The sequence below is a fragment of the Lutjanus erythropterus genome, chromosome 15 (assembly GCF_056507025.1).
Source record: "Lutjanus erythropterus isolate fLutEry1 chromosome 15, fLutEry1.hap2, whole genome shotgun sequence".
Taxonomy (NCBI): Eukaryota; Metazoa; Chordata; class Actinopteri; order Lutjaniformes; family Lutjanidae; genus Lutjanus; species Lutjanus erythropterus.
Genome location: NC_139331.1, coordinates 13165472 through 13190429, shown reverse-complemented (window position 1 = coordinate 13190429; position 24958 = coordinate 13165472). Strand labels below are relative to the sequence as shown.

General features: G+C 39.2%; 1 protein-coding gene across 1 annotated transcript in view; it reads right to left on the bottom strand.

The window, feature by feature from the left end:
- The window catches only part of atad2b (ATPase family AAA domain containing 2B), an 89918-nt gene that overhangs the window by 15744 nt on the left and 49216 nt on the right, over positions 1–24958 (bottom strand). Inside the window, exons 25-26 of the mRNA XM_084736916.1 lie at positions 15507–16259; positions 12688–12818 (exon numbers count right to left, since the gene is read on the bottom strand). Of these exons, the coding sequence (XP_084593042.1) occupies positions 12688–12818; positions 15507–16259 (884 nt within the window). The remainder of the gene's footprint in view (positions 1–12687; positions 12819–15506; positions 16260–24958) is intronic.

Below are 24958 nucleotides of genomic sequence, written 5' to 3'. Positions count from 1 at the left end.
GGAACTATTCTTTCATCTGCCCACTATCCACTGATAGTAAAAAATAATTTGTGACAGGATAGACTATTATTCTTAAGAGTGCTTTCTTGTTTAATTTTTTTTAGGTGCATCACGAAAACCCACTACAACCCTGTAAAAAACATTCTGCCTCACAATGAGCACAACAGTTCTATGAGAAAGAAATGACAGGTTAGACACTTGGTAGCTATTTCATTCCTTAGGCAGTAAACATGTTTTCTGCACTGCTTTTTCAATATTTATGATGCCATCGTCTACATACATGTTTTATGGTTTTGTATTGTGAGTAGTACATTAATTTAAACTTACACACATAAATATTATAATAAGGAGAGATAAGAAGAAAGAAAAAAACAAATCTCAAATCTCTGTTGAGTTCTGTCACTGTAAAAAAAAAAGTTTCATTTTCCATACTTTCCCCAGCTTGACTTCCAGTGGGTGCTTATCATACTGAACTCAACAGCCTGGAAACATGCCTTTGAGGAGATAATACCTTTCAAATATTCACACTTCCATAACTTAATCTGACAGTGTAGGAGGATTCACTGGTAATATGCCTTTGACATAAAAACCTTCACCTGGCCAATCTAATAACTATAGGTCCCCTGACAAATAAAGTGTGCATACAGAAACTAAGAACACTTAGAATTTCTCTAATATTGAGAATTCATCCAAAGTGATAATGATCATCACAGCTGCCTTAAAAAAAAAAAAGGTGCTGTCAGCTGCTCTATATTGAGCATATTTTATTGGATTCGTTTTGTGCTTTTTATACAGTAACTCTGGTTTAACATCAAGGGAGTTGTCAGGTTTCATAGGTTGCAACCCAGCCATGAGAACTCATAAAAAGAGGACCAAATGGAGCACATCTTGGTGAGATGCTGATTTTAACAACACATGCACAAAAGCTTTAATTAGCATCATTACAACCCATCTCACACGTGTAATAATGAGAAATTTTCTGTAAGACACTGCTCCGAACGTCCTTTCATCCAGCTGCCACTGCACTTCTATTTTTCATTATGCTTCCCATCGCTTGTTTTAAGTGCATTTCACTTCTTTATAGTGCATCTTCACACCTCTCGTCTATTTCAATGTTTTATAGAGGCACTCCTCAGGTCCTCTTCAACACCCCCCCCCCCCCCCCTTTTTTTTTTGCCAGACAACACTTTTCCTTGTTGGCTTCCAGTGTTTGCCTTTTCATTCTCTTCTTGTTTGTGTCTTTCCCTGTCTTCATCCCCTCAATTTATTCTGCTCTTACTGTTAGCAAGCTGATTGCAGCAGTGTACTTCCCAGCCTCCGTCTGCTTGATCAGGATGTCTGTGGCAGTGTGGGGTAAATGGTGTGAGTGTGTCTTACACAGGCTCAGTGATTGAGTGAGCTCACAGCACACAAAAGGGCAGTAATCCCATGCGTTAAAGACTACTACTGACATGGACCATTTAACCTCACCCTCTCTAAACTCTGTGTTCCATCTTCCCCTCCCCATCTTTACTCGCATCCCTTTCTTTACTCACATCTCTATCCATCCCCATGCGTCTTAAGACCCAAGATGCAGCTCAGAGGGTTTAGGATGAGAGTGACTTTAGGGAACAAAGCAGAATAATAGTATACTGTATGGAGTTACATTAGTGCCAAAATTCTGCCTGCAAAAGAGGATTTGATCATAAAGAGTTTTTTCTTGCATGTGTTAACTTAGGGGATTTATTATAGACACAATGATTCATTTGTATCTCTGCAAGGCATAAGCCTGGGAGACACCATGTGATAGGCCATGTGTGTGCATGATAAATGGGGCTGAAGCTACTGTCCACAGCTAATCTTGCACACTACTGGACCCACCAGTCTGACATTTTTTGTGCACATTTATGACTGCTCAAGGATCTCTCATGGTTGCAGTGACTCACAATTTTTGAAAAACTGTCTTACTGACTGCTCTGTTTTATACCAACTGCTGACTCCTCACTCCTCTTAATTGGCCAGTAGGGGCCACAAGTAATCAACAACTGCTAGGCCAAAAACAAGCAAGCAAGTTTGATTATATAGCACATTTTATACCATAGGGGCAATGTCAGGTATACATGAGTATCATCTGCATGACTGTGGTAAGTCAGTGTCGTTTTCTGCAGAATTTGGCCCAAAGGCAGCATGTATACATTGAACAGGAGATGTCCAAGAACGGATCCCTGAGGGAGTCCACATGCCATAGCCACTCCATCACTATTTGCAGTTATGAATCTGATAAAGATTACCTTAACCTTATAGAAGATAACCTTACCTTGTCTGCTGCAGGCCGCATTTTGACCTGCAACAGACTAAAAAACTAACATCCATAGCAAGTTTGATAATATGTGCAGAATGGAATTCTGACTGTACAACTACACTACTCAAATTGCATTTACCAAAATAAAAATGCTATACTAATGCAAATGCTAAATTCTCATAAATAGTGAGAAAATAAAAGTGTAACAAGTGTAACAAACCAGGAGTGATTCATGTGACTGATTTCAGGCTGGAGAGTGGGCACCAACACACTTCATCAAGGTGTGTTGCAGCTCTGGTATTTAACCCCTGACCTATGAACCAGATGACGTGTCAATTCTAGTTCACATCAGTAACCCAATGCCCTGGCATGCTGGTATTTCTCATATATTCCTCATGCCCTCCTGCTGGCCAGGTTAAGATCACTGGCAGACAATAAAACCACCACTGGGTCTGGTCAACTACATTTTTCAAACCATTTCTACTTCTCCTCTGACACCAAATTCTCAAAGCTGGGCCCTGTACCTTGACATCTGCATCAGTCTACAGAAATTCTGTGAATTACAGAGTGCATATTAATAAACGTGTAAATGTCATCTGTGAAATTTAACACCATTTGCAAGCTGCGTGAGTTTCCCACTTTGCCCACACTTGTACATCACTGCAGCAATGTGGGAATCTCAACCACTGGCGTTTATCTTCCACTGGGGTCAAGCTGCTCTTTAAACGTAATTAGTAAAATGTCATGGTGAACTGTCATAGTCCTCCAAAAAAACAAGGAATGTTGCTGTTGCCTAATTACAAAATGTTGAAGAAATATTTGATGGCTATAAATAAGTATGTTTCGTTCTGTGCTAATGAAATATGCAAAATGCTGCTATCGTGCATTGAATTTACCATCATACTGCGCATACGAAATCTTGTTGAACAAACAGCCTGTGAACAATCAAACATGCAGACTGGAGATAGCTGTGATATGGCAGAGGATCTTCCTCTTTGATCATTCAAGGATGCTTCAATAGTTATATGTGCGTGTGCGTGTGTGTGAGAGAGAGTCAGCATGAAGAGCCATCCTCAGTGATGAGCGAGAGAAGAAGGGTTACTAGGCAGTGAAGAAAAAAAAATCACAAGGATTGGAAGCCCAACAGTCACCATCACCAGGGACACCATTAAACCTTCAATATCTGTCTCTAAGAGAATGATTCCCCCCTTTCTTCCTGTTACCAATTTTTTGTAGTCTCTAACACTTGCAAAAGAATGAATTATAAATGATTTCTGGTTTGCTTGTTACCATGATTACCATGAATGTCTTTAGTGAGGGCAGAGAGGTGGATGTGGCACTAGTGGATGGTGATTTGCTGGGGGAAAACCCAGTTGCAGCGGCACATAATGTGGCTTACAGGGTGCTCGGTCACACAGGTAATGCAATATAGATAGTGTTATAAGGGTCAGGGATGATCATGACAAATCATATTACCAGGGTGTCGGCACATTAAAATGAAACGGTCATCCCTTTTGGCTGGGCATGTAAAAGTCCTGCTGGGGTTACCAACTCATCTTAAATATTCAAATGGCTGGCTTTACCTCTAACATCAACTCACAGGTGAATTCGCAGCCATCTGATGGCTGTGCATATTATGCGAAAAGGTCCTTTGTGCACGACTGAAATTAAACTACATGATTTAATACACTAATAAACTTAATCCACTGAATGGCATTACTGTTTATTTATGATTTCAATATGTGGCTTAATAAAATATCTAAAATGCTTTTTCTTTAATCAAGACGTATGTACATTAACACTCCCACATAATTGGATCTCTCTAGATGTCACCACATTTAAACAGAGACTCAGATATCTACATGATGAAAATAGCTAATTTTAAAGTAAGTGTAAATAATTAAGAAAATAAAGATGCTAGCATGTTCACTTTAGTACAAAAATCAATAAAAGAGTTGTGTTAAAATCAATACAGAGTGTAGATATTCAGGGCCACTTTCCTGGACATGACATAGATTAAACCAGGACAAGGCCACAACCTTGAATATTCACTCTTTGTTCAATAAGTGGCTTTCCTAAGCACTTCTTAAATTTAGCTTCTCCTTGACTATGGACAAGTACAGCTTGACGTAATATCGTTTCAAGTTTATCATCAACTTGAAATATCCCACTCAGTACATGTCTTGGTCACAAAAAAACATAAGGGGCAGGGTTATTTGTTTGTGTTAGAAAGGCTAAGATTAATATCAAGCAACTACTTCAGCACTGACCTGAGGATGTAAATTACAGTTTCACATATCTGATTCTTCTGCAGAATGGTCACGTTATGCGCGCAGCAGACAAATTGACCGTGATATCACCTCTCACAGCAGTGATCACAACTACACACACTCAGACACATGCTTGCATGAAGTTGATGTCAGTGACAGATTCCAAGAACAGGATAAAGAGAAGACACAGTCTACAACGAGACAGAGCAGCTGACAATGTTGCAAAACAGCTGTAAACTTTGTAGCTCTTCAGGCTAATGTTTAGCCAGCAGCAGACTGCTGTTTACAGAGGGACAGTTAAAATATAACCTCCTGTTCTGGCTGAAGAATAAACAACCTGTGTTGATGTGTCTCCTCCTTATTTAACTTCTGTGTTTGTCTCTGGTTTGTTTACATCTGCTTCCACAAGAAATCACATGAAATCATGTCCTGCAAAATCCTGAGAGATTCCATGATCCGTGAGATTATATTCCCCCTAATCATAATCTTAATTTAAATTATAATAACGCCTGGCTGTAACCTGGAGAACTTTGGAGAAAATGTAAAATAGTATTTAATGAATATTTAATAGTCTTTGTTTTATTATGAACATCCAAGAAAAGTAATCAATTAGTTATCAATTATCGTTTTTAGAAAGACTAAAGATTGGAATCGTCCAAAATTTGAATCGGCAGATCAGTCCCTTAAAAAACATCAGAATTGGCCAAGAAAAATCAGTGACATAGATTGATGAAATCGGTGCATCTCTATCTACAACACATTCTCAAGATTGAGACTTTTTCCTTCCCTGGCCAATTCAAGATGATGATCTCAAACCATTCCAACTCAGTGTGCTATTGATTTATTATCCTCTTTATTGATTTTAACTGCATCACTACAAATGAAGGAAACCTCAATGATTTTTAGACATTTTAGATAAATGTTTAAATGAACAAATGAATGAACTGCTTGTTGACCTGATCTGTATCATCATACCTGTTTTGCATCTGGAATGCCAGCATATTTCCTAACAATCACACCCTTGAGCAGCATTATGCTGATGTCGTGTGGTTCAGTGTAAAAAGCAAACCCAGCGTAATGAGGGGTGTTTGTTGCTGCAGTATTGCTTAATATTTGTGTGAAAAGTAACATTAAGATCATTGCAGAACATATAACATTATGTCTTGGTCTAGTTACCATTTCTTGAGGCAACAGACAAGTATGCCACATACTGACCAAACCACCTGATCTGTCTGAGTCATTTTTGTGTTATCCATTAATGTCAGATTACTGAAATAATTGTTTGAAATTAAATCCTACTACACCATCATGACATTATGTAGCTGTGCCAGCAATGTGATTTTTATAGCCAAATCAACTCCAAATATTGAAGAACAAAATGCATGACTGTTGGATTGTACCGTGCTGTCTGATTGGACAGTAATTATTTTCGCTGATCTCTCATTATGACCCACTGTTTCCCACTCAAGGTCAAGTTCAGAATAATGTGAAATAATGATAAAGCAACCTTTACTTTTCTATTTTCAGTTATGGGCTTTAGGGAGAAAAAAGTTTTAAGAACGAAGATTATATTCAGTAAAAGTGATAAGTCTGAGAAAAATAAGATGTTTGGTAAATAGGCTACAGGAAAGAATGTTAATATTTCATAGATTTAAGACAGCAGAGATCCAATATCACCAGGTAATAAAGGAGGAGAAAGTCTGCACTGCACTGACTTTACACAAATAACCACAAACACGCCTCCACATACCCCTGATACAGAGCTGTTTTCAAAATAAATTCACTGAAGGAAAAACCACAGGGAAAAAGATGAAATGGAAAAAGTTGAGATTAGGTCAAGGTTATTGTAAGGACTAAGTATTGATGAGCTATGGCCAAATTTAAGGTAAACCTCAAGGGAAATAAAGGTTAATCAATGCGATGTCCTTTACATGTATGGTACAACCAACGTGTGTTTGTGTGTGTATTGTGGAGTGAAACAGTGAAACATGCTGACAAAGCTGGGAGCATTTCAGACCGTCCATTATGCATTATGGGAATATGTTTTCAGAATATACAAACATGTACAGCCTGAAAAAAAAACCCCCATCTAAATAAGCACTGCTGCTTCAAGCTCTACAGCACATTTCTGTCATCAGGGCATTTTATGCACCCAGGTGATAACAAAACTATGTTAACATGAGCCTCCTTTGGTATTCATTACACACAGTTCGTAGCTTCATTGGTAATTGAAAGCAAATGTAAGACACTAACTGGCCAGAGAGTAATGTTTGTTAGCTGCTATTTCCAATACCTCACCAACAGTTATGCTGCTTTTTTCAATTTTACCCTGACTCAGATTCCCACCTTGGCTATTAACTAAAAAATGTAATAGCATCCTAATAGTATTATATTATATCCCCTCCAACTGCTGCAGCATGTTTCAATCAACCCAAATGCTGCTCAGTGTTTTTGCTTCCAGTGGTGGACCAATCCTGCTGACTTTTATTACACTTTCTACAGTTGACAAAAGCAAAGCCAAGCTTTTAAAAACTAATTTTCATGTCCTGTAATCTAATCTAATCATGACCACAAACCTTTAGTTTATTAGTGTTTATTTTATTGGCTCATGTTTTTTGTCATAGTGTTTCACTGATAAAATCGAGATGATAACTAAATTAACAGTAATTTATGATGACTAACTCCGTTATGACTTGGGGTATTTAGTAGCACTAGCTACATCTCATTTCTGAGCATCAATTCTGAACTGCGTTTAACATTGATGATACTTCATGCTCAAACAAAGTCACACTTGATGAGCAGTGTTTCCCAGATGTTGAAAATTTAATGTGGAGATGCTGGTCTTATTGTCTTCACCATCTTTTTTTGCCATTTAACATTCAACAAATTTTGCTTTATATTTTCACCCTGTTCCATTTTGAATTGAATAAATCATCTGTATATATGTTGTATATTTTGTTCATTATGAAGGACCTACTGTACAACTCTAATTTTGTTGTACACCCTTGTGTTGAATACTGATAATACATGTCCTTGAATAATAGCATCCTAATAGTATCCTCTGCAGCTGCTACAGCATGTTTCAATCAACCCAAATGCTGTTCAGTGCTTCCACTGGTGGACCAATCCTGCTGACTAGCTATTACACTTGCCAGGGTTGACAAAAGCAAAGCCAAGCATTTAAAAACTCATTTTTATGTCCTGTAGAGCTAATTATAACTACAAACCTTTAGTTTATATAAGCCAATGGTTCAGTGGGATGCATAAGGTGTGAGCACTGCAACAAGGCATAATAAATCACCCTTAAGGGCTTCGCAAGAGGGCAAAGTACTACAGTACATGAAGAAAATACTAGAGACTGGTATGTTTATGTTGTGTGAGCTACTGACACAACTGGCTCTCATGTGTGGCCAAGAGGCACAGCTTTGCAAATGCAATTACATGCAAATAGCCACACTGTCAAGGCCATCAGTGGGAATGAATGAAAATGAAAGAAGCACTTTAAACACTATCTATTTTTATTGACAATCAAATGCTGGTCCAGCACTACTATTAAGTTGTTGTCTGTTGAATGGACATGTATGATGGCTACTTTGCCAGAGGGCCCCCCCGCTGTTATTAGTACTAAAAATGATGGGAGATGAAAAAACTGAAAATGGGGCCACTTCTGTTGACAGGCTCCTCTAAAACAGGAAATCCTGACATGCTGTAATAGCTAAGCATCAAGCCAAAAGACTCCATACTGTGCCAGCAACTAGAAACACTGGCTCTTTCTAGGCAGCTGCTAAAGAAAACAGCGGAGCAGACGATAATCTGTGTGTTCTTGGTAAGATGGAGGAAAAATTGCCGGGCCAGATTGGATTTCTTGTTACTGAATTCTCATCTGCAATCGTCAGCACCACTTCTTCCAGTCCATCTGTGGACAAGTGTCTGATTACTGATGAAAGAAAACAGCTGACTATAAGCGACATCTTGGAGTAGTAAGAGAAACAAGCCTCAGGACCTATTTATTCATGCTGAGGAATTCATTTTGATCCAGACAGCATCAAGCATCATTTCAGTAAAACTGGCAATAACAGAACTTGATTTCAGTAAGTGAATCAGAGCAAATAACTGTGCCATGGCTCTGAAAGGCAGGATGTGAATGCTGAAATAATACCATCTCTGTCCTACAGGCTTCAAGTGTAGGCTCTGTGAACAAACTCATAACACTCTGATGGTATTTCATTCCAGAGAGATTTCAGAGCCTCTTCCGTCAAGTTAAAAGTCAGAAATAATGAGCCCTCTACAATCAATGAATACGGCTGAAGGAAGAGAGAAGGAACAGTACACCACTCACTGCGGGCCCTAATACACATCAGGCAGCTTGCCAGTCCCAGCCCTGCCAGCAAATATCTGCTTAAATGGTGACTCTCATCCTGCGCACCGGATATTCAATTTGTTCCGTAAGCCGGGGATGAAAAAGCAATTATTCACAGTCCCCTCTTTTCACGATCTGTTTCTTTAAGATATCCCCCCCACTACTAACAAATAAAACTCCAGATTAGTTCTGTGTGTGGTTGTTCATCAGAGCAGCCAGGTGGAGCACTAAGATCAGGCCAACTAAAAAGCCTGTCAATCAGTTTGAAAGATGGAGCCAGGTTTAGCAAGACAAGATGCAAACCCCCTTCGTCGCCCATCATGCCCAAGGGACATGGGTAAAAGCCACTAGATAATGGCTTGATAGCTGGATGTCACTTCAGAGCATGGAGGAAAGAAGCCAGCGCATGTCAGAACACTTCTTTTACATCAATTACACTACACAGAGTGCCCTAAAACCAAGCACGCTCCACCCGATCAGCGAGAAGTGCTGTCAGGGGAGCCCACTGAGCCGAGGCTCCAATTTACACTTGGGGTATTAGGTGGGACCCTAGCGTGACTGTGCAAAGTACGGCGGAGCTGCTTCGCATGCTCTCCGTTCCTTGAGCATATCTTGGCACAAGTTGGCGGCTCTAGTGAGGCAGAGAGAAGCTCATGTTTGAGTCATACCCTTGTTTCCTCCAAATGTTGCAGGAACAACACCTGTTGATTGAGGGATGTGAGAAATGGTCTGCCACTGTAATTGGTTCCCTCCATGTTCAGAGAGCAGGGATACAAAATTGATAGTTGAAAGATGAAAAGGGGAGACAGACAGTGGTGTGACCATAGGGTGAATGGAAAGGAGGGATAAGTCTCAGAAGTTAGAGTTATCCATCTGAGAAGGGCAGTGTGACAGCATCAGCTCCACACTGGAGGAAGCTTAAGGCTGGTCACCCATGACTGAGTTTCCCCATCCTCCATACCTTAAGTCCTTCATACAAAAAACTTTCAATATATGTGCTGCCTTCTAGGCCCTGTTCAAAGAATGGTAGACTTCCAATTATCTAGATACTAACTCTGTTTAACCTTTTTCTATTTTTGGAAGCCGTAGACGGGAAAAAGCAGAAAGCAGAAGGTATTCTAAGATGGGCATCATCAGAGTTTCTCATAAGCATCGGCTGCCAGCCAAAGAGCCGACTATTCATTTCTGTCTGCTAGCTACTTTATCATGCTATTATACACATTTTTTCTAATAAATAACTTTGATGAACAAGCTGCAATTTCCGCTACACTTCAGTCAGTATTTTTAGTTATCCTGTCACCGAGTAATTATCTTTTTATTCATGTGTAACAAAGTGAATATTCATTCTTAAATAATACCTCCTTACTCCCCATAATAGCAATTTGCAGACTATGCAGGTTAAAACACAAGAAGTCAAATTTTCCTTTATAATCACTATGACGTTTACAATCATTAAAATATGCAACAATTAAGATCAGCGTATGTAACAGAATAATGACATTCAAATGTGCCAGAGGCCAGCAACCAGGGCTTTTATGGTCAAAATTGGCTACTTTTTTCCCCACTGCCTGGCTGCTCCTTGTCCTTGTGGAAAACCCCAAACACCAAACAGTGGGTGTGACAGATTATGCCAGCAAGTAAATGGGAGCACAGGTCTACCTACCTCTCCTGTCTCAATAAAGATAACATGAATGGTTTGTTTTCAAAGGGACCAGGGCTAGGCCAAGTATTATCATCGGTGCCATTTTCAACATCAATCTAACCGAGGGACTCATTCATTCTGTAGCTTTTGCATATTAATGTCTGTACACAAAAAAGGACTCAACAGTCCATATGAAGCAATAAGTGACCAATTTAGAGCAAATTTAGAGTATAGAAATGAACAACAGCTGTTTCTTTTACAGAAGGGAGGAGGAAACACTTGAAAAACCCTTCTTCCACACTTCAAGCAACATTTAAACAAGCACCCATTTGAACTTAAATAAGACAAAAACAAAAGCATATTGGTTACATTTTTAGATTATAGCTCCTCTTTTCCATAATCACTCTCTAATTAGTCAGTTGCAAAATGTGACAGTTTGCCACAGCTGGCTCTGTAGCAACCAATAAGTCTTTATTTTTCAACATTTTCTTATTTACTGGTGGAATCTAAGAGCTGTTTATATTTGCTGAAAAATATCTATCCACTTTATAGCTTTAGTGCTATACATATATAAGAAATCAAAAGTGAACATATATTAATATTAAGCTACACTGTAACTACCTGTAAAGTCTCCAAGATTGTCTGTAGCTCGATAATTCATTTTGCTTATTTATTTAATTTACAGAATTTACTATTTAATGTTGTGTCATATAAACACTGATTCCTGAAATAACTGAATACATAAAGCAATCACGATCATAATAAATGACCATGGACATTCTGTGTGACCATGTTTTCCCCTTAAGAATGCTCGTCTCCCTTTTACCAGATCATTGCTTTGATACAGATCACAGTACCTGTTAAATCTCAAATCCACAGTCAGCGCACAACGCCAAATCGCCCCAGCTGTTACATCCTTCACGCTCTGAATTAGAATGATGACCGTGCAGAATCAGGCAAGATGGTGATGGGGCACGCACTGGGGTTTTAAAAGCTAAAATCTTGATGGGTTGTGAGGGCTTAGATAATGTTTTCGCGCAAGAGTGGCAACAGTTTTTTCTCAACCTGTTTAGAGCAACAGTGCATGTGCTTCCCCTGTTGCCATTGCAAAGATCTGATGCATTTTTCAATTAAAATACTGACATTGTAACACAACAAAGCAACAATTTAGAAGACGACAGACAGAAGAACACTCGTGAAAAGAATTTGTATATAAATTGCCATCTATCACACTGTGCTCAGAAATTAAGCCACAACTTTCAGATTTAAAGGGATAGTTCGGATTATTTAAGGTGGAGTTGCAAGAGCAACTTATCGCTAGTCAGTGTATTACCCACAATAGATGGACGTCTGCACACACCCTGTTTGAAGAAGCAAAGAGGAGCACAGCACAAAGCAAAGCAATGAAGTGCTGTGGATGGGGTCAGCAACAAAAGGTGTTTTAGCCTTAATGAAGGTCCACCTAAAAAAACAAAATCAGTTTAAGTGTATGCTGTATTTAGAATATTTTCACCGCTTTATATTGCTGTCAGACAGTCCAGAAGGAAATCACCATTATTCAAACCAACTAAACCCCATAGGCATAATCAGTCCTTTTGCCTCCCCTACCAAATTGCAAGTCTGCGGCTGCCTTGCTGTGTTAGTTTGTTTGTGTTATTGTGTGACTTCTTAAAAGGATAGTTTGGATTCACCAATATCACACAATAACAGAGACAAACACATAATAGACGAACACATCGAAGCAATGGCAGACCAGCAACTCCTGTGTTCTGTGAGGAAAAATGACTGTTTGGTTAGGAGAGAGCTTCTCCTACCTGAGGGGATGCTGACTGGCATCTTTTGTAGGTGATATCATGATAATCAATCAGTATCTCATACAACCCTACATCAAATAATCTGAACTATCCCTTTAAGGATTTAAAGATTTGAACAACAAACTTCACAGTGCTAAAGTCCAGCCATAAGATAATGGCATTGCACTGAAAAAATAAATAATCAAAGAATTTAAATACACTAAAAAACAAAAAAAAAAATCACATTATTTATACCCGTGCTTTCTTAGCCTTAGGAGACTGAGAATTTCATGTTGCAATACAAGATCAATGTTTAATAAGTGATTTAGAGAAACACTTACTGAAAGTCGCTGGTGGTCAATCACCACTGGAGGATGGGGAGGGACTGGTTGTGGCTCTTCCTCTGTCCTCTCAGCAGATCCCCTCAGCTGCTCTGACAGGCTCCTCTTGCATTTCCTGGCTTTGGAACCCCCTAATAAAAGGATTATTGATGGAAGAAGGGTTACCAACGAGGGTTATAAAGAATGAATGCAGTGCGATAGCAATCTGAAACAACTTAACATGAATGTGTGAGCTACATTTGAGACCTCTTTTGGTTTTATTGTCATGAACCACTGAAAAGCACACACTGGATAGACACAAAGAAAGAAAATCCAAACTGCCATGGGTACAAGATTAATGCAAGGCTACAGTATGTGCAGAAAATCTATTTGAAGCTACTAGCAGCTACTGAGGGCACAATATTTCACATCTGGCCTCTTTCCTGTCCATTTATAACAGTGCTCAAGAAACGCTTTGATGGAAACAAAAGGCCTGGCTCGGCTTGTAATGAGTGTGGGGGCGGAGTCGCTGAGTTGTCTGTTGTTTGAGGAGCCACAGTTTGTTTGTGTTCTGTTGTCTGATCGTGCCATCCTCTGATGGCTTCTCCATATTCTAGCAGCACCATTACCTCAGCCGTCCAGCTGGCCTCTGCTCACCACAAAGCCAAACCACATGCCTGTAATTAAAAACGTAAACTAATTGGTGTATCTCTGATTCAAATAGTTCACATAAATAGGAAGGGCATAATGGCTTGGAGCAAAAGAAAAATATATATGGCAGTGTCAGAGATGCAGGGTGGAAGCAAGCCAACATTGTGAATCTTTCATAGACAAAAAAAAAAAAAAAAAAACATTTCAGGATACATATCACAAGGTGTGGAGTGTCTACAAAGGCACACATAATTTCAAGTCCCTGGAGTTCCTCCATTGAAATATACCGTCTGCTATGCCAGGAGACAGCATTTTTATATTCTGTATGACTTATGTTGCATTATTCATGCCCTCTCTATTTTAAAAGCTAAACCTAGTGTAAATCAGAAGAGCTGGATGATAATCAGAAAGGTAATTTATCATCATAATTAAGTGGTGGGCAAAGCACTGACTAGATGTGTAAAAATTAACAGATTTTGTTAATTTGCTTAATTGCTTATCTGTAAAGATCAAATGATTAGGAAGTCAAATGAAGAGATCAAAACGAGTACAAGAGAATGTGCGACTTTCTCTTCTCACTTAAAAAAAAAAACTGCCATCAGTGACAGTTCAAATTCAAAGAACAAAAAAAAAACCCATGTACCTGATTGATAGCTTGTCCAGATGTTTGCAGAAGTGACAGATGGTCAGTTTCAGCTGTGACTCAAAACTAGGGATGCGTGCGACTGGTCAACTATATGATTAAACGCCCCCACCTTTGCTAGTCAGCACCAGAAATACTGTTGTTTTGAACTATTAATCAACAGTTCATTCATGCACAATGTTATCTGTTGCCACTAAGATTTTATGCAGCCGCCCACCACTAGTTGGGGCTGCGGCACTGTCAGACGGCAGCCCCTCTATGCCCTGATCGTCCTGGCAACTCCAGATGTTTATATCAGCAAAGTCAAACAGATGACAGCTCATAAAACTAGCGGTATGGCAGTGTTTTAATCTAGAAAATGGAAATAATGTTGAATGTAGACTGTGACAGAATAAGCTGATATATATTCTCTCGACTGGAGAAATGTGCCCACATTATGCACAGACACGGACATAAACCTGCAAGCGGAGCAGCAGAGCAGGCAGCTGCTAACGTTAGCCACACTGTGTGTCAGGCTGGCAGCTAATGACAGCTCTGGGCCCTTTACCCACAGACACTGTCATCCTCTTCGGTCTGAAAAGGTGAAGCATTTAGTGAGTTGTTGTCATGTTCTGTACGTTAATGTGTAAGGTTTGTATTGCACATTGCAAAGTAGCGCGCATTTCAGTGGCATTTAAAGTCTGATTGGTGATTGTAGGCTGTGATTAACAGCTTCAAATGGCTCTTAATACACACAGTATTTTTTCGGACAGTGTTTACATTATAAATTAATAAATTCTGCTAAATGTTAACTACTTTCTGAGTGTTTTCTTAGTGTTAGACTAGTCTACTAGTCAAAATTAAATCTTGTGTTTAATCGACAGGGAAATTAGTCACCAGCAGCATTCCTACTCAAAACTCTGTCACAACAAAACATCACTTGAAATAAAACCATGCATCCATCACTTAACAAATTGGGTTACCTTCCTTCCTGGTAGAAATGTTGTATACTAAATTATTCGCATTTATACTTACGAGGATAGTCTGGATTATTTGGTGTGGGGTTGTATGAGGTACTTGTCAATTCTTGTCAACGTCAGTGAATTACAAGTCAATACCAATATTTTTAACAGTGGTTTTTCACTAGAAAAGGCTGTCTGATGACAACATGAAGCAGTGAAAACATTCTAAATATAGTGAACAAAATGATATTGATTTTTTAGGTTGACTTTGAAGTGGTTAAAAGTCTAAATTATCGTGTCCACAGCAGTAAATTGCTTAGCTTGTTGTTGGCTCCTCGCTCTGCCTTCCTAACTGGGGGGGGGGCGTGCCGACCAGCATCCACTGTAGGCAATACACTGACTATCGATGAGTACCTTATTGAACCCCACGTCTGTCTCTCTCTGTCTCTCTTCTTTTTCTCTTATATGGACATTTTGCATATTGCAAAAATTCAAAATAAAATATTCCAAAGAAAAAGATAGAGGGAGAAAAAGGTCTATGTTCTAATTAACCAACTGTGCTGCTAAAGCTGTATAACAGAAAACTCTTATGTCTAGTGCTATACCTTCTTTATCTTGATCCTCCTCAACATTTTCTGTTACTGTCCTCCCATCCTGAGGAGGGTGCTCCTGAGTTGGTTTGCTCTCATCTTTGTCTTTGTGCTCTTCCTGTTCTGGATTATTATTGGAGCCCTCAGCCAAGCTCTGAGGAGTCACTTTCTCAACCTCACTGCTCCTCTTGAGGCTCTGTGAGTCCAGACTGTCCATTGACTCGTTTCCATTCACACAGTCCACCTTTGATACCAGGAGACCCTCTGTGTGCTTGGGCTGGGCCTCAGCATCTGAAGACTCGGACGTTTCAATCGAAGGCTGGACGTCAGCCTGCTTGTCCTGGCTCTCCCTGTCTGCCTCGGGCTGAGAACTGTCACCCAGGCAATGCGGCGTAGTGTGTTTCTCTGTGTTCTCGGACTCTGCCTCTTTGGCTGTGGGCTCCTCCTCCTTAGGCCCTGGCTCTTCAAGGGCTTCGCTGGCCTCTGGGGGTTCAGGAGGAGCTGCGACAGGGGGCTCATTGGAGCTCTCCTCCTCTGTAGAGGGGACATGGGGATGATGGCCATTGGGCTGGGGACCCATGGTATCGCAAGACGATTCTTCATCCTGTGTCAGACACGAGTCACTGGGTCCTGCAGCTTCCGCTTCTGCTTCTGCCTCCACCTCAGGCTCCTCCTCCTCCTCTTCTGTTCCTTTCTTGTAGTTCTTCTTCTTTCGGATGATGCCTCGCCCCCAAGATGGCCGCCTCCGAATCTTCCGCTTTATGTGATCTATAATGGAGAGAGCAAAGGTAAGTAGGGAACCTTGTTAATTCAAACAAACACAAAACATTTACAAAACTTCATGGCAAATTACAAAAATGACAGGCTGTTCAAATGGCTGATTCCTGTTAAAACTTTCGGATTATTCTACACCTTAAAAAGTCAATACACAACCCTTCACCACACCTGCTACACTTCATACGTCTGCACAATTACCACCTTCAGGGTAAAACTAAAATTAGTTGCACTTCCTCAAGGCAAATGGATTTTTCAAGACAAATGTGGCAAAGGCAGAAAATGCATGGTGCCCTGCACGATCACATTTGACTTTTTGCTTAGCAATTTGATGGCAGCAAAAGAAACTGGAGAGAAAAAGGGCACAGAGCCAGATATTGAACAACATTTGTAGTAAGTAAGTAGTGTAGTAATACATTTGGTATTGACTTGGAGTCACTGGGTCACATTACATGATCTAAGTAATTGAAAAAAATTGCAAATTTTCTATTCAAACATTTATGTAAAGTTAATTTCTTAGTACAATTTTCTAATCCTAATTTTCTCTAATATGGGCAAGCCAGCACAGAGGCATTGAAAATCACACTGGTTCTGTGTTATTCAAACGGTAATTTATTTACCCTCAGTGAAGTTTATGCAGCACTTGTTGCATCTGATTAGGTAGAGATAAAATAAGGTAAAATATAACTTTATTAATCCCAAAGAAAATTCTTGTGCCAGATTGCTCCAAAATTACAGTAACATATTAGCAACAATAGAGCATCAAATAAGTAAAATATGAAGTCTAGACAGGATGAGAAGGAGGCATCTTGGACAGTGATGATTCAGGGCTTATTATTATAGGATCATTATAGGAACATTTTTATGGACTTGATGAACTGACAAAGTACATTAAGTAGGATATGAGCACAACAGTTTGAACAGCTTTTGACCCTTAAATCAGGGAAATATATGTGCTGACGTGACGTATGTGTTTTCTAATTCCTATTTACTCCTGTAGCCTAAGCTCTATAAACGCACGAAAGCACTTACTGATAAAAGGTACAATAGTTTGGCATTTCAAAAAAAAAAAAAAAAAGAAAAAAAAGAAAAAAAGCATAGTTTTCAACAAAAGTGGCGGCCAAAAATACAAAGGCGGCCCACCTCTGTGATCGACAGGCAGGGAAAAACCTGCACTCTTTGAGTACATGATTGGACATGTGCACATTTGTCCAAGCATTTCTCTGGGGCAGAAGGCTGTTAAGTTCTAGGTCTCAGAAGCAAAGCATACAAGAAGCTGAGACAAAGCAATGGGAAAAAAACACTCAACTTCCTACGTTTTAACTAAGAGCAAACCAAGATTTTAAGCTCCTAATTGCAGGCAAAATATAGTTTCTCTCTATTCTCTCTTTGAAAAGATACTGTAAAGTTGAAAAAAAAAAAAACTTTGCTTGCAAGCTGATTATATTTAAAGCTGGACATTTGGCCTTCTTCAAAGAGTAACAGTTAGTGGGTGACAAGGATTGCAAGAGAGAGGCAGACAGAGACAGCAGCTCTGCTACATCATGGATGTTGGACACTAATGACAACAGATGGTGCTTGGGGTTTTAAGAGGAAAGGGAAAACCAAAGTCTGCTCTCTGAGAGTGCAGTAAAAGTGTCACAGCAAGCAAGCAAGAATGCTAAATGCAGTGAAACTTCAAGGCATTTGCCTTCATTTACTACTCTTCCCAAGCAGGCATGGAGATGCAGACCAGAGCAACAAAGTCAGAGATAAGAGCACAAAGAGAGTGTGAAAGAGAAAACATACAGGGACCACCATGAGTCAGTTTTCTAGGGACACAAGGGTTTGAACGTGACAATGAGTGGCATTACCATGACCTCTGAGCGAGCTCACCCTAACCCTGAATAAACTTTGGGGTCTCAAAAGGCCTTCACTGTTTAAAATTGTCAATTGAGCCACATCAAACAGCTTCTGATGGTGCATAACACCAGGATAATAAACAGTAATAATATAAAATAACTACCTAAAAAAAGGAAAAAGAGATAACTTGCCACATTTATATGTATGTGTAAATGAGGTCAGATGTGGATATGGACTCTACATCACAGTGGACTCATTAAAATCCATAAAGTCCTCCCCATTATGATTCTGTCAAGGGCCACTGCAGTGATCCAAGTCTGCCAAAGAGGAACCTTACACAGAATCAATAACACACAGTACATCAACTGGCTTCTCAAAGGACTAAATGGTATCCATTATGTTGTTCAACAGAGATCATAATGCACAGTATACTCTCCATATGCTTTGAGCAAAGCTTTTGCCTCAGTAATACAAAAGGTCTCCATTGTAATATCTGCATCTGCACCACATTCCCCACAAAAACATGAAGAGGGATCTCTGACAAGGAATCATGATCCATATTGTGTGCTGCCTGTCAATTCTTCTCTTCCCCCAGTGCTTTTAACCAGGGCTCATCTTTCCACTCTCAATATGTGATTATACACACTGAACATTCAGGGTACGAAGGTAGAAAATGAAACCATATGTTAAGTACTTGTTCATAATCGAGAGGAAACAGAAAGAAAAAGAGTCCCACAAACCGAAAGTTATAGTTCACCTCACACGTCATCTTTAACATCCATATACCATTAGATTTCAAAATCAGTCAAGATATATCTCCTCAGCTGTAAAAGGTATCGACGTATATTTAATGGGTATAGTGCTGCCAGTAGGGGAAGAGGCTTTGACAAAAGATGGATGATGCATGCTGAACCTACCATAAATAACTGGGTAGATGTGACAATGGAGATTCACGAGATAGAAAAGGTTACTTTCTCTCTAAACTTGAAGATGGACATCATCGTACAACACTGGGGAAAAATGGGTACAATATGTCAGGCCTAGGAGAACCAATTTTGTTTAGACAATGAACTGAAGTATTGTTGGTAAATTCTAGTAATTATTTTTTTACTTATTATATTTCTTTGCAACACTTCATTTCACAGGGTTTTATAAGACTGTCATTGCTGTCATAACCATATCATGACACGTATCATGAACATGGAGTCTTTATGAATATTTCTGACTATAGTCAGTGTCATTTGGTCAACTGTGTCAAGAAGCTGGCATTAATGCTTTTTTTTTATGTTTTCAATAATATTTTCATTATGATAATGTGACATTAATCAAGACTGTACAACCTGTCCATGTCTTTACCATGACAACCTGACATAATTAAACTTACAGAAAATTAGAGCTGGGTATTGACTCAGATTTCCCAAATCAATTTGATTCAATTCACAAGGGCCCGATTGGATTGGACTGGATTCGATTTTGATTCAGTAAGGGACATTTCAGTCACAATACCAATTTTACTTGAATATGGAAGAGATTCTCAGACAACTAATGCTGTAAATAGGGGTGCAATGGATCAAAAACCTCATGGTTCGGATCGTATCACGGTTTTGAGTCACGGATCAGATCATTTTTCAGATCAGCAAAAAAGAAAATGGTGGTGGGATTAGGGTTAAATTATTTTAAAAATGCACTTGTCTTTGTCTGTCTGTAATTATCACCATAGTTATGCAATGTAATAATAATGATAATAGTAATGATAATGGTAATATATTAAAAAAATCAAACTTATACAGTGCTGTACTATGTATATAATATACATAAAATGTTTAACTCTACGTTTTACCATTACATTAAACTGCCACATGTTGTTGGTTTTAACACTAAACATCATGCACCCATTTTAAGTATGTCATGAATATTTTCCTTGACCTTAAGTAAAGTGATATATTTTGGACTTTTTGTTATTGTATGTTTTTATACTTTATTTCACCATCAAATGTTTTTGTAACATGTTGTAAATAAGCTCCTGGACTAAAAGTTGGACATAAAGATGTCCTTAAATGTTATAAGACCAGTATGCTCTGAGATGACAGAGTACAGTACCAACAGTTGCTGTGCATACAGAGGTCCCTGACATACAGACTACGTGTTGCTAAAGTAGGCTAACCACTGTCTGCTGTTATCTGTAGCTGGGATTAGCTATTAGTATTGTCAAAAAATTTCAAAATATCAAATCATATTCATATCAAATATGTCAATTCTCATTTTTTGCAAAAATCAATATATTTTCTCTCTCTCTGTTCTCTGTGACAGCGAGTTGACACACTGCTACAGTGCCCACTTAGTCTTGTCTCCTCTCACTCACTTGCAGTGCTGTCTTCTTCTTGTCTCTCATCTCATTTGCTCCTGTTGAATGTCTGTTGCAGTGCACCAGACCCAGCAAGTAAAACATTGCGGTAATGTATTCCATTTCAGACTGGCCACCACCAGTCTCAGACCCCTTCGAACCTTTTGCTACCCATTTCTTTTAGGTGTCCAGACATGTAACTGTAACATTTATATAACAGTGTGAAGTTAAACTGCTCCATTTTGAAATATAAAAAGAAAGTTATATTTTGTCTCTCGCAAAAACATGACAAAAGGGGGATAAACAGTGCTTGCTGGTGGGTTCAGAAGGTTCAGACACTCCTCTTTAGTAACGGTGTTCTCTGGCGTTCTCTTAATGACCAGCCTGACATTTCCTGTTAGCTACAACAATCAGCCAGACAACCCAAAGGGTAATGGAGTACATTTGGTGCCAACTAATGCTGTACAATTATTGTAACAAACTGCAATTTACATGTGTTTATGCAGTGACTACATTCTGAATATGTACTATATATTATTATGCACACCTTACAATGTCACACGGAGTACTTGTTGAAAACGTCTTTGAAAACTGCTTTCCAGGGTACTAATTTTGCCTAGCATTATTGCTTTGCCTAAACTCACACTGGCATGTGCTGAAATGTTGCCTTGAAATTTTTTTTACTGCACTCTCATTTTAATAATACACCAAGTGTTAAAGCATTATTCTGGCTATGTATGTCATCACACTAAGGGACTAATGGATAGTTTTGAAAAACAGAGTTACTACCATTCTGCATGCACGAAACAGTGACTGCACATCACAGAAAAGGTCTCCTACAAACGTCTACACACAGGCTGGTATTTAGGACACAAAAAACGACAGAAGAGAACCGGAGGAAGCCACCAAAGCTGGAGGTTCAAAACAGACAACGAGACACTCCCTCCCTCCTGCCAAGACATGCTGCAATGATCGGCAGCCTGTCCACTGGACATCATGCCCAGTCTTGAGCCTTTCTCAAGTGGGTACAGGAGCTGCTGGCAAAGTGAGTTTTAAGGTGGTATGTAGCTTAGGTTTTTGGTTGCTCCTGATCTGATCTGGAAGGAGAAGATAGCTGTAGGGTAAGCCATGGAACAGGCAGAGATCAGCAGTCGTCTTCAGGCATGACTGGCACATGGGATAGCTGCTCTGCAGTAAGCGGGGGACCAGAGAAGGAGAAAGGGAGCAAGAACAAAGACAGAATGAAAACCTGCCAGGCATCTTGGATATTTCTGAATGCTGGAATCCCATCAATAATGCCTCTTAGTGTGAACATGTGTGTGTTTGTGGCTGTGTCTTTCTCTCATCTTGTCAGAATGCTGACCACCTTAGACCACCTTAATCTTAGATTTCATTTAAAACTGTCACCTTGCAATGTCCAGCAATTAGTCATAGCTTAGCTCTTTTCAAATTCAGTACAGAATATACTGTTTTTCTGCTCTAAGTTTTACAACCTAGATTCTAAAAAAGCTGGGACACTATGTAAAACACAAGTGAAAACACAATGCAATAATTAGGAATTCCATTTTAGCCTACATTAAATTGTATACAGTACAAAGACAAGATATTTAATGTTCAAACTGATACACTTTATTGTCTTTTGTAAAATACACACTCATTCTGAATTTGATACCTGCAATTTACTCCAAAAAAAGGTGCAATGGGGGCATGTTTACCACTGTGTTACATAACCTTTCCTTTTAAGAACACTCAGTAAGCGTTTGGAAACATAAGAGACTAATTGTCAATGTTTTGAAAGCAAAATTCCTTCTTATTTCTAGCTTGATATACGACTTCAGGTGCTCAAAAAAATTGGGGTCTCCGTTGTTGTATACATGCTTCATAATACGCCAAACACTGTTAATAGGAGACAGGTCTGGACTGCAGGCAGGCCAGTCTAGTATCTGGACTCTTACTACAAAGCCACGCCGCTGTAACACATTCAGAATATATCTTGGCATTGTCTTGTGAAAACAAGGGACATCCCCACTGGAAAAAAAAAGATCTTTGGATGACAGCATATGTTGCTCCAAAACCTGTATGCACCTTTCAGCATCAAGGGGGCCTTCACAGATGTACAAGATACCCATGCCATGAACAGTAACACACCCACATACCATCACAGATACTGGCTTTTGAAATTTGCGCTGGTAACAATCTGGATGGTTCCAAAAACAATTTGAAACATGGACCACAACACACTCTTGCACTTTCCAGGATCCAGCTTTCATACTCAATCAAAATACTGTCACCTATTACCATTTAATCTGTTTAACTGTTGAATGTTCAATTTAGGTGTGTTTTAAGCGTTCCACATCTGTCCCAGTCTTTTGGTTGCCCCGTCCCAATTTTTTTGTAACATGTTGCAGGCATCAAATTTAGAAAGATTGTATGTTTCCAAAAAACAATACAGTCTTTGTACAGCATTCAATTGAATTTACGTCCCAACTTTTTTAGAATCAAGGTTGTATATTTGTTTTTGTAATATATTTTTAATCTCTATAACCATTCAAGTAAAGGCAAACTTCAGCATGGTTTTGCTTAAAAGAACAAAATAAAAAAAGAAGCATAATGATAAATTTTCTGCTGATCCTACTTTCCTTCTTAACCCTCTCTGCATGTACTTTCCAGTCTTTTTTAAACACACTCAAACAAACAAAAACAAACAATACACAACAACTCAGTGGAAGAGGTCTCGATGGGGTCAGCTATCACCATCGGAGCTATGAAGCATGCTCCTAAGGGAGGAAAAGGTGAGACAGAATGGCAGCAAATGACTCGTCATAGTCAGCTCTTAAATAATGCATGAAAATTGTTAGAGTATGAACAGCCAACCACAGAGGGGAGATCTCCCGATGGAAGAGGGAAGTAGAAAGGGAAAAGAGAACCAGAGCACTTTGTATTAATTAAAATTGCCAAAACCATACAAGATTCATGCAGTGGCAGAAATATTTCAAGTTGCCATCACATGCACGTCAGAACAGTGAGTGTGTGTGCACGCGCATGCACACATGGACAAATACAGCTTTTGAGCGCAAAAAGCCCCAGGGGACAAGTATCCAAACTGCCGTACCAGCAAGTATTAAATAAATAAATCAGTCCAGCGACACTGATGGACAATTCAGTGGCATACTCTAGCAATGCCTTTGGGTGGAACTGTGAATCAGTGCCTGTGATTCACTGATTTCTTTATTTAATAATTCCTAGTATTGAGTAATCAGATCACAACTCACCGACAGAAAGTCTCAGAGAGAGGACAAAGGAAGGAAATGTTCTGTAAAATCTGCAGAATAAAACTTGGAATGAAAAAACTGACAGCTTTTATACTGTGTTAAATGTAAGAAGTATTTTTTCTTTTCACAGGTGTACATGGCCAGACAGATCCACTGCCTGTAGCACAGTCGAATGAGTAAAAGCCCCAAAGCTTTGTCAGGATAATCCTGATACATCTCTATGTACAGTTTATAGTCGGGCTGTCCAAGGAGACTTAGCACCCCATGCCCATAGCATTATGCAATATGGTGCAAGCTATTTATTATTTTTATATGCTCCCGAGACACACAAGCCCATAAAAGCATAAAGTGTATCCATCTCAGAGAGATGGTCTGTGGGCACAATGCCACACTATCATCAGTACTAATTTGTACTCGGTATGTATACTCCAAAGCTAGTTCAACAAATCTTTGCAATCACTCGAATCTGCTACTTTTTAAATTCTTAATCAGTTCACTTTGTCTTAGTTGTGAAAAAGGAAAAACATCTTGAACCGATTAACCTTAAGTAACCTTAAGGTTTTTTGTTTTTTTTTTACACGGGAGGAACATTTTCTCTTTAAAGGAAAAGTCTGACATTTTGCAAACTGTGCCCATTTGCTTTTCTGCCAAGAGTTAAATGAGAAGAATGATACTATTCATATTTGTACTTTAAATATGAAGCTACAGCCAAGCAGCTGGTTAGCCTAGCTTAGCACAAAGACTGAAAGTAGGTGGAAACAGCTAGCCTGACTCTGTACAGTACTCGAATACCACTTTCAATATCACAGCAAAAAGGCACAACGCACCTGCAACCTGCACACAGTGCCACTACAGAAGAAGCACTGAACACTGTCTGGTTTTGCTGCAAGCCAAATTTCAGGCAGAACAATAAGGACTGAACTGACCTGAGTTCTTAAATGAGCACTTGGATAAAACAATATTTATATAGCTCTGGTAATTTCAATACTGGGTTGACCGATGGACGATCCCATAGTCTACTGCCAATGGCTGACAGTCATCGATGACTGAGCCTTCTGCCATTGTAACACTGTAATTTCAAAGCCGCTGCCATCGTCCAGTGATTTGTTTTTCAGTTTTTCATGGCTATGTAAAATCATGAATGTAAATGTAACACAATGTTTCAAATTTACATGTTTGTTTAACTTGAGTGCAATAAAACTATCACCCTCTATTACAATGTTTCACTGTGGACA